Genomic DNA, 11618 nt, shown 5'->3' on the forward strand with positions numbered 1-11618 from the left:
TAAACTAATAGTCATAATATGATGTAGCTTTTCCCATGAAAGGTGAAACTTAATGGAAATTAATCCTGGAATTGCATACACTAGGTATAAAATATGGGAAAGCAAGACAGATGATGTCAAATGCTATTTCACATTCTGTCTATAGGGCTGAGTAAGGGCTGATATGTTTGATATCTAAAAGTAATAGAATGTTACACACAATTAGCAGGGATTATATGACAACCTGCAGATAAAAGGGCCAATTGTAGATGTGTTTTGGTCAAATTTTTACATTTGTTATCTATAGCTTCAAAGAGAAAGGCAGTGGATTGAATATAAGCCTGTGTGTCTCTTCTATCCACCTCTTTCTGTTTTCATGTTGCCTTCATCTTCTCTCCCCCCTCCTCACAATTATCCAGAGTGTCTCTGCACACTTCTCCGACTATATCACTGTTGTTCCCTTTCTGTCAAGATTCTTTCATTTTGGTTCTGTAAATAGATTGTGTAAGTCCTATAAGAGAGAGGAAGAGAGACAGAGAGAGAGAAAGAGTCACAGACAGTTCTGAGACTGCAGCAGATTCTGGCCAATCAGATGAAGGAACCCTGCAGCCCACGTGGTTTATTCATAAAAAATAGCACAGGAGAAAACCCATATCAATACAGCTCACTTCTCTCTCTCTTTCTCTCCAAAGTGTGTCATCAACACACTCCAAAAAATACATTTATAAAAGAAAACTAATTTGGGTAGTATAAAACCTTTCCCCTGCATCTTGACCAAAAAATCATGTTACATCATGAAAATATTTTAGATTAATTATTCTCTCCTTTTCTACATCCTTTTTTGAGTTCTGTGTTCCCATTTCCATATGTGACCCCAATTAGAATACCCAGGACACACAGATACAACTCCGAAAATATCCTAAATTTATGTCAGGGTACTTCTCTCTGCTCAGAGTGACGCAGGGATATCAGTCGTAGCATTTTCCGAAATAAAGAACGACTGTAAGAAAGGACTAATCTAGCATAAAGCAGTCAATATCAACCCAAACTATTTTTCTCTGCATCTTCAGATAAGATCATTCATTTAAAACTTTTTGTTTTTTAATGTAACTATAACTTGACCAAATAAGTTTTAGTATCATGACAACCAATGAAGTCTCATGAGTCTTGGCCTCATGACAACCTGTGGTATCATCGCAGTAAGCATATTTGTCATGGGCTTATTTCTGTTGCATAACCCTGTCCCAAGGGTTCCCTGCAAATCAAAGGATTAGCGTGTGGTGTGAGTGGATAAGAGGATGCCCAAGTTTATCAGTGCTTCAGCTAACTAGAAGGTTTGTACAAACATGTGTACTCATTCATGGAGACCCATATGGTAATACCCCAAGCAAACACAAATACTGTGATAGAAAGAAGAAAACAAAAGCCAGAGAGGGAAGATTCTACATGAGTTTGGATTTATTTCATCATGGTCACCATAAACAGTTACTGCACTGGTCTTTTTTAATTTAACATGTAGCAAGAGTGAATGCAACTGCGGTGCAACACCACAGACAACAAACACATCTAGATATAACTTTCCAGCTGACACATATGAAAAATGAGCTGTACAAAAGATTGAATTCACATATGATTATCCAGAGCGAGACTTACTGACAACAACTACAAACTTAATGGCAAACATTCCAGTGCCTTCGAGGTAACACTGGTGCACGAGCATTATGTCATACCACTGTGCAAAACAACAAAGGTTTGTTCACAGCTGTGCAAAATAGCAGCATTATATTCCACTTTCCAAGCAATGGTAGCACAACACACCACAATAATCACTTAATACTGAATAACTGTCAGGTTTGTTCTATAAGCTTGGTTTCAGAGTTTTAGCTTATAGATGATGGGATGATATGTGCAAATGATATTTGTCTGTTACTTTGTATGAGACATTCACATTTAATATTTACACTGAGGAGACATTATTCCTTCACTGACTGACAGAGAACTGAACCCAGCAAACTGAGTAGCACAGCACATTCACAGAGCAGGCCAATGTAAGTTCTATTTGTTTTGTGTTGTGCATGAACAATGTCATGTACTGCCTCCTCCAAAACAGGCAAAGACAACAAAATAAAGAGCTTATTTAAATTTGGAATATTTACATGTAAACCATACAATCCCAGGCCAAAAGTTTTTGATAGTTGGCACATATTACATAAAAAACAAACATTTTACATTCTGTTTAGTCTCTGTTTATGCAGGCCTCTGCAACGCATTGGAAATCCATGCAGAGCAGAGGCCTTCTTTGCATTTAGTGCAGATTATCACATTCTCAGGGGAAAGATACTCCCTTTACTTAATTTGCATTGCTGTCCCTACATTTATGTTCAACTGCCGACTTTCAGAATCATGTGATACAAATGAGCTAATTCAATTCATAATGCATTGTTTTATGTATACATGTATGGTTTTCATTACATAAAAGGAGCTTGAAAAGTGATTTTTCATCCAGGTGCAAAGATAGCCATACACAGCATGAAATACATCCGTTTTACCCCTGGTACTCCTAAAATATCTACATTTATACCAAAGGGACTGCATTGCTCTCTCAAAGAAACATGTTTCTGATTAAGTTGCATGTTAAACAGCATGCAGAAGATTTCAAAAAGCACAATGTGGGCCTATAGCATACACCCCTATACCTGGGAAGCTTAGGCTTATGTGCTGAAAATGTACTGGGCTTATTCCTGTCCTCTTAAGCCACGCTTGACTCCGTTGTGGCGAAGGGACTCAAATAGCAGTGGAGGGTGGAGAAATGGCTGCACAGGTCAGTACCTCGGACAGCTCCGCCTTACTCCATTTCACACTAACACACAGGCACCAACGCACGCACACGCGCACACATACACACACGCACACGTCTAATCTGGTCCTGCCGAGGAGCTCACCTCACTGCGACATCCTCTCACTGACCCACAAACAGGGCTAATTGTGAATGAAATCCCTCTGCCACTCGGGGGAGCAGACAAAAGAGGACAATATACCATTGGCATGCAGTTATGAAATCCCCTACTGTAGCCTAAACACCACATTGAAGTTATATTATGGAGAGAGAATCAGCCCAGACGCGTGGAGCCCCCTGGCCTTTACATTCAAAACCACCTGAACGTGATTTTGCAAAACATTCATCTTTTTAGAAAACACCAGTGTCTTGTTTGTCTGGCATATCAGCGGTCCAGGTTTGACTCGCTGCTTTCTCGCTGGTTTTTGAGGTCCTGGAAGACCTCGGTGAAAAAGTGCGGGTCTGCATTGAGCTGCAGCATTTTGGCACTCAGCCTGCTGATGATCCGGAGCGCGTTCTCCCAGAAAACGTCTTTGTTCGCCTCGATCATGAACGGCTTGAGTGGGTAGGAGATCTCGTTGCCCATGTAGGAGTAAGCGAGGTAAAGGCAAGTCTGAAATGTACCTTGCAGCTCTGCCGCGCTGGCGATGCTGTCCTCAATCGTGTCTTCGCACAACAGGTACACGAACACCACGTTAGCCGGCGTGATGAAGCCTTGATCTTGCCAGCCCTGCAGTAAAAGAGTCCGGTCAATGTTCCGGAACCAGAGGATCACCTCCCCACTGTTTAAGTCTTTCAGTTTAAAACACCTGCGGCACACAAAATTCCCCAAACAGCGCAGCAGCTCCCCTGTTGAAGCCTGAATAATAACACGCCTCGGCGACGCAAGGGACTGGCTGCTGGGTTGCTTCTGAACCGATGAAAGCCTCCCGTTTTGAACGACAATCTCGTTGTTTTGCTTAGGGATAGTGGGCACAGTGGGCACCGGGACCGGGATCGGCGCTTTGGGTTTTTTCTCTTCATTTTGATGCGTTTTCCTGTTATTGACACTGTTGAGCTGCGAGATCTGAGTGTACGGGAGATCGCGCGTGGGCAGCGGGTTCGGGGTCACTTTCTTAGCACTCTTCTTGGCCGAACTTGCAACCAGTTTTTTCCAGGATAGAGCCACGAACATCGAATGCCGCTTGAGGCCTTTGTCAGGTTTGAATCCATCACCTGCTCCCTCGGCGTCCATAATCGACGCCCTCTTTGACGCCGGAGATATCGAGAGTACGGTGCCCATGACTGCAACGGAGAGAGCCGCGGTGGTGTGGATGCTGCTGCAACCTCAACGCAGTCTTCTGCAGGGTGCGAGGTGGTGAAGGACAGTCACGACCACGACTGAAAATCCATTTACACGTTTAGATGCTCCGTGTGGTCGCCCCTGGGTGATGAGGGACGAAGATGGAGCTGGTACCCAGACTCAGGTTGTATTCCAGCAGATGCTCTGTCAGCGCGTCATGGGGGGAGACGCTGCGACACAATCCTAAAGCTGTACTCTGAACCAAGATTAGTCGCCTTGCGTAAGTGAAGAGCTTAAACGAACCACTGACTGCAGTACCTGACTGACAGCAGAGTCAGCCAATGAGAAAGCCAATCGATGATCCAATCATTGGGGGAGTTGTTTTTAGCTTTAGGTTGCCTTTGATAGCATAGCTTTTACAGGTAACACCATTTTGGTCCCAGTATTTACCTCCTCTAAGTAAATCATGTTTACAACTATGTGAAATCAACAGATGGCAAGGGGAATGTTGCCTTTCTTTACTCACCCCTTTTACTGGAGACTCACCTGTAGAGGAACTGGAATGCCATAAATTGACAAACACCAAACAGTTTACCTGTTTTAATCTATCTTTAACCACTGAGCTCAAGCCTCATGTCTCCTGCTTCGCTTGTGCACTTAGTGAAAAGGTTTATACCTCATTTTTTTAAGAGCTGATGAGATTGTTATATTTATTATTCTGTGTTTTTGCTTCCCTGGACAATTTTGATCCCTGTGGATATTTGTCTTTAACATTTATGTGTGAAGAGGGTTCAGCTTTTTTGGTCATATCTGTCAAATAATTTAATAGTTTTTAACATTTTAGCTTGTTGTATCATTCTTTGTCAAACTGAACTGCTCAGCTTCATGAAGCATATGTTTCTCTGCTTTGTATCTGTTTCATGGAAATACCTGCTGTGGGACTGCAGATTGTATTTTGCTATTGTGGTACTTTGCTATATTTATGTTCATGCACACTCTTGTGCTGATTAGTTTACATTTTCAAAGTTCAATAGAATAAATAGGTATTATTCGTGGTCAGTAAACATACACAAATATTTGAAAGGGTGAAAACACCTTCACTTCGTCACAGCTCCTGGGTACGCAGTCAGGGGTCAAAGTAACCATACTTCAAGTGACTCCAACCTTATCTTTCTCTGCATGTAAGGATGCAGGATCTAGGCCTTTGATTTGACTTGTGTTCTGGTTTGTTGGCCAATATTGCATGTCCCTTTAATATCAAAATTCAAACAACCTTGTTGGACTCAAGAAAAATGCTTTACTCAATCTTAATCACACCGTCACAAAGGCTGTCGAAATGTGGGAAAGGTGTTACAGGTTACTCCACCACATTTTCACTGGTTTATTTAAAAGCACATAAATGCTGTTGTCTTTAAAAGGTTCATACTGTCTTACAAATTTATATCAGAATGTTCTCAGAAGAGTTTTTGGAAAGCAGTCTGTACAAAGTGGAGGTGCCAGCTCTGGACAGTGTGTGCAATTCAAAATCTTAACAATGCACATTTCATGCCAGAGATTTTTTGCACCTGTTGTACATGTACTGAATTCAGCAGTGATTTATTGCAACCTTCAGATTTCCTGCATCCCTGAAATATTCAGGTACTGCAGTGTGATCCTTGAAATGGCCACTTGACAACGTTTCAAAAACTTTTATAGGAGAGAAATTTGAAAAGGTCAGAATTTGGCTTTGTCACATGATTTCACGATTGAACAACTAAATGTAGATGTCTCTCAGAGCTTTACTTGTTAAGTTTTTTTTCACTTTATAATTTCTGAAAAGTATCAAGGATTTGTTTTCTCTAATGATATCACCACCAGCTTAGCATAGCAGTAATTTCTTGTTGTCAGCTAGTGTTTTAATCCTATGTCCAGTCACTACTAATGCATGCAAGTCTCTGGAAACTCTACGAGTGATCCAATTAACCTCAGCAGAACTAGCCCTGCTCAGCCGAGTTACATGACTGCTGCTTTGGTTTCACCTTGAAATGGAAAGAGACAAAATTAGCATAGAAAGTCTGCGGGGTTCTCAAAATAGGATTTGCTGTTCAGGTGAATTGCAGCAGGTCATAAATTAAACAGTGATTTTAGCTCCAATCATTTTAAATTCCCCAGCTGCCAATAAGCAGTTTCCATTTAAACATCTGAAGTGTGTCATTGGTATTTTCTGTGGATTTATTTATTTGAAAAAAAAAATGCAATCCCACTCTTAGTGTTTTAAACTGACTGGAACTTTTTCAGGGAGTCAAACAGCAATCAGAGAGATAGCTAACAGCCATCCATAGCCCGCCTGTTCTTCCTCAGTCCTGTGTGTATTTTTAGAGTTCGACGGAATACCTTGTGTCTTCCACTTAAAGACTGTTCCATCTTTTTTTAGTTTGGATGGAGAACAGTGAGGAGCTGTTGATGCAGCGGTAGTAATCTGAAGTGTCTTTTAAAGAGATGTAGGTGTAGCTGCTAACTAGAAAAACAGATGGCATGATGATGTTAAAAACACAAGTAACTTACTCCTCTACTTGACCTCTCCCACTATCGTCATCACAACACAAATGATCATCAACTCAGCTTAATCTAATCATCATCACCTCTGTCTGTGTAAATACTAATTTAAGTCATCAACCTGTTGGAGCTCAGTGTACTTTTTTACATGATGAAAGGTGGGAGTAGAGAGATATATTTAGCAAAAGTAAATGAATAAAGATAAAAGACAATGACATCCCGAAACTGCAAAGAGCTTCCCATTCATTTCACTCAAACTCTTTTGATCAGGTCCACGCTTGATCCATCACATCAAAAATGGGAGGGTGATCAAAAGAAAGTCTTTCATCACAAATCAAACAGAACCCTACAGGATGTGGGAGGGGAATAATCTCAATGTATTAGACGTGAAGAATCTTTGTCTGGCTCTGTTACATGCTGTCCATCACTATTTAGAAACGAAAGGGGTAAGAATTGCAGGGTTTGATGAGGAGACGGTAATAAAATGAAATAAAATCATATAAAATGAAATAAAAAAGGGAGGGAATGGTTCAAACATGGGAACTAATAAGTGAGCTCAGGAAAATCCGAGTAAGAACTGAGTGGAAATAAACTCCTGGTAAGATTTTCTGCATCCTTTACCTTGATCTTAAGTCGCATAATTCTTGCTTGCAGTCTTGATATAATAACCACACTTCAGCATTACTAGAATATAGCCATTACCAGGCCTGATTAGATTAGGTTGTTATGGAGTTTTTTGGTTACTAATGGCTCTTAAACAGGGCTGAGTGGTGGTGCACTGAACAAGGCTGTTGCTTCATAGCAGGGAGGATCCTTCAGCCATGCAGCAGCCTCTCTGAGGGAAACGTAGACCATGCACACATTGCAGAAGAATATCAAACATGCACTGAAGTTGTTTCTGTTAGATGTTGACTCACATTATTCATAACAAGATGAAGGGAGTGTCTGATGTGTTAATTGACTGGATGGATGGAACATTCAGTGCTACTGTTGAAAATAATTGTTTTTGTGCATCAAAACTTGAAAAGACACTTAGACACAATTTTAAAAAAGGCACTTTCAATTAGGGATGTTCCGATATTACATTTTCACTTTTGATATGATACCGATACTGCAGCATTGAGTATTGGCTGATACCGATATTTATCCGATATGATATCAGCATTAAACATGCATACTTTTATTACTCATTTTGTAGTATGTCTGTCATGTTAGGAAAGGCTTGATTAAGTGATATTATTCAAACAAAGAACAGTAGTCAGCAACAGTAGGTATGAGGAAAAACTGACCCATTTATTATTAACCAATGGGTACACAGTCACAGAAACTGCTTATATCGGAGATTTTAGATGCATTCCGATACGATACCGATACTGTTTTTTTTGCTGATATCGGACCGATATCCAATGTCAATATCGGACCGGGACACCTCTACTTTCATTTATATAGTCTGTGTACTATGCAGTGCTAAAATTATATCTTAAGTAATTTAAAACCAACTGCAAAAAAATATTTTGTTTCTCTGTCACAACAAAATGCAATACATTACTAATAGATTTCAACCCATATCTTTACACATTGTACAACAGCAAAATCAAATCCAACATCTTAAAAACATTCATATGATTCCATGATAAAAGAGTCCAGCTGACAAAAAAGGAGGAGGATAGTGCATTATCCAGATTTTCAGGTGAAGTGTGTATTCAAGATGATTGTTCAAGGCAGAAATTTCCCATCTTTCCAACTCTTGTGTTTAGTTTGCCACCTAGTGGTGTTTTTGGATGGAGCACCACTCCGACTGAAATACTGCTATCTCTAAATACTGCTCTTTTTATAAGATCACAAAATCTATTGTTTATTTATTATAGATTTATAATATCATAGTATTATTATTGATAATAATAATAATAATAATAATAATAATAATGATAATAATAATAATAATAATAATAATAATAATAATAATAATAAATACAATATTGAAATTATTTTTCCGTAAATACTAGTCTTGTAAAGAAGAAAACTGTTTTCTTTTTTTTTAAAACTACCTTTTATGGCAGGCCTGCTCTGTAAGTTTAAGAAGTTAAACCAACTTAGAAGTAACTTAAAAACTTGATCCTAACAATTTCATATGTTAGCATAAAGCACTGGAACAAATGAGATCCACATATTAAAAACATTTTAGAACTTCTCTGTCTTTTCCTTTCATGTAAAATACTCAATCTGAAAATTTGTTTTTGACATGTCAAAAGTTAGCCACTGGGGGTCAGCCTCCCTCCTCCCACCAACTCCAAAATACAATCCAGCTCTGAGTGGAAATTCTTGTGATAAAGCCCCTTCTGGTGACGTCTGCTGTCAGCAGGCCTCTTCAGCACCTCAGCCCCACATTTAATTAGTTTGAGTGAAACTGTGGGATGACATATCAGGCAGAGTGATTGAAGAGAGGAGGAGTGAAGGTTTCTGATACCTCTGACTAATATTAGCTTTAGTGACAGAATTCTCCCATCAGCTAGCTCAAGGCCTGCCAGCAGGGCAGTGGGAGTAAGCAGGCAGAAAGGAGGGTGGAAACAACCCCCAGCACTGACAGGAAGAGTTCATATAATGGTTTTATTGCTTTGGGTTTTATTACTATCAGTAAAATAACAGAAAATATGTGGGAGGCAGAACATATTGGAAAAAAAGGGTCAATATTTACACAACTTTCAGTGTGTCAAGGGAATGTTTTGTAAAATGAGATCATTTTAACCCAGATATCTGTGAGCTCATGATGAAGCAAAGTGATGCTCAATGTGAGTAAAATGCAGGTTTAGTCACGAGAAGATAAATATGGGCAAACTGCTTGAATAAAGTGTATTACACTTTTTCGCTGTAGGGAATACATCATAGATAGTAATGAGCAACAAGACTATACAACTACATGCTATTCATTACGATTAAATAATAAAACAAAATATTTTTCATTATTTTATTACCTGATAATTTGTTGCTGTTTTTTGTTGTTCATTAGGAAATCTTTGTATGTGTGTGCTTATTGCACACACGTGCATGCATGTGGGTGTGTGTGTGTGTGAGAGAGAGCATCAAATGGTAGAAAAAGAGATTGGGTGTCGTGTCTTATCACAGAGGTGTCTGTCAAAGCCTGTGGTAGGATTAACATGGCTGACACAGGCAGGTGGAGACAAAATACAATCTGGATATGGTCAGGTGAGAGGGAAAGCAGGTGATCATGAGCACGAGTGCACACACACACAGGTGGCTCTCACAGAGTTGCGGATGATCTGCAGTTGCATGGCCATGAAGCTGCTGATATTAAGTGCACCGAACCCCACCCCGCACACACATGCACAACTCAAACTTTCACATAACAGTCACATATTTTCCCCTCAGTGAAAGCAGGATTTTAAACACCACTGATTAAAAAACAATTCTTCTTATGATTCAGTCTGTACCATTCACTCATACATATTAAAATGCTTAATAGAGCTATGTCCTAAGGTTTTGCCTTGGACCATTTTAATCCTTTATTAATAAAAAAGGTGCAGTTTATAGATACTGAAACTTGAAAAGTATCAGCCCCTTTGCGCTGTTCACCTTTGACCTTTTTGTTTTTACATTCAGGCAAACTGAATGTAAAAACATTTGTAAACATGCTGTGTATCAATTACTTAACATTAGAGGGAAAAAATCAAGCTTCCCTACAGTTGTTTCATTTGTGTTGAGCATTACCCCCCCCCCTGAGAATTATCAGTTTCTACCCAAACATAGCCCTAAATCATTCCCTTCAGTCCTTGGTATTTCCATTTTTATTTCAATTCTTTGAGGTTTATGTATGTCAGTAACTTCAGGAATCAATGTCCATTGAAAGTCAAGTCTTATGCTTAGTAGAGTTTTAATGAATGCTTACTATCAAACTTTGAATAAAGGCAAGCTTTATCTAAGGAAAAACACTTTTTACTCATAAAGTTGTCGCAAGAAAGTGTAGAAAAATGTTTTTCCAGCAAGTACATGGTTTGATATACATAAAAAAAATTCTGCTCAAAACAAAACACCAGGTGTGAAGCAGGAGCTGTCAAAGCTCATTTTGCTATCCTTGACAGGCACCTGCAGCACCTGTTTCCTATTGAATTATGTAACAAAAGATAAAAACACCAAAAACAATACAAGGCTTTGACACAGTACCAGTTCAATCAAACATAGACAGGTGATCAAAGGCTATTATCTCTCTGCCCCTCTCTGTCTCTTACATGCAAACACAATTACAGGGAGACAAAGGCCTCACCAATCAGCCTGCAGATGTGTTCTGTGCTGTTGTGCTTGATGCTACTATTAACCAGAGGACTGATATTCAGTGAACAATCCTCTAGGTGAATGAAAAAGGATTTTTCAAGGTTGTGTTTTTTACAGTTGTGGAGATTATTCAAGCTTGAATGTTCACTGAATCACAGTGCACTAAAGGCAGAAAAACCTGTAAAATTATTAAGTGAGAGTGGACTTCATGTACATTTTTTAGCACAAGCGAACTTGTTTTTGGGAACTTTTCCGTGACATGACAATCAGATGTGCAGGATATTTGAAATACTTACTTCAGAAGCGCCTAAAGTGCAGATGTTGACGTGAGTCCCTGTAAAGAGTAGGTGGCATTTCCCTTTTACACCAGCAGGCTGCGCCTTTGTCTGTCTGTTCAGCAACATTCCTCTTTGTCAGGCCTTGCCGCCTTGTATATTGATGTGTGTAAAAGTATGTTTTGATGCGTGTAAGATCACCTGAGTGTAATATGTTTACCCTCTGGCAGAACTGATCCTCAATGCCTTGTTCTTGCAAGACAAAATCTATACTTCTTTGAAATGCTCAAGGACTACAGATAGTACAACAGTAGATACACTCCCACACTTTTGCACACTGACTCAAACTCACAGATACACACTCATTTTTCTCCGCTTGTCATCATCCTCTGCCTTTAACAGCATGCTGTCTAAGTCGTATCAA

The 11618-nt window shown here is 39.4% G+C and overlaps 1 protein-coding gene across 1 annotated transcript; it reads right to left on the reverse strand.

Annotated features, from left to right (window-relative positions):
* Window positions 1-1419: 1419 nt before the first annotated feature.
* On the reverse strand, window positions 1420-4392 carry cdk5r2b (cyclin dependent kinase 5, regulatory subunit 2b (p39)). The gene has a single exon (XM_074694095.1). The coding sequence runs from the start codon at window positions 4095-4097 to the stop codon at window positions 3201-3203; it is 897 nt and encodes a 298-aa protein (XP_074550196.1). The 5' UTR covers window positions 4098-4392; the 3' UTR covers window positions 1420-3200.
* Between the last annotated feature and the right edge of the window lie 7226 nt (window positions 4393-11618).

Source organism: Halichoeres trimaculatus, unplaced genomic scaffold (genome assembly GCF_033239565.1).
Source record: "Halichoeres trimaculatus isolate MK-OKI-2021-1 unplaced genomic scaffold, fHalTri1.1 fHalTri1_scaffold_19, whole genome shotgun sequence".
Lineage (NCBI taxonomy): Eukaryota > Metazoa > Chordata > Actinopteri > Labriformes > Labridae > Halichoeres > Halichoeres trimaculatus.

Excerpts from the sequence above, each read along its gene's own strand:
- cdk5r2b (XM_074694095.1), bottom strand. The coding sequence starts at position 4,097 with ATGGGCACCGTACTCTCGATATCTCCGGCGTCAAAGAGGGCGTCGATT.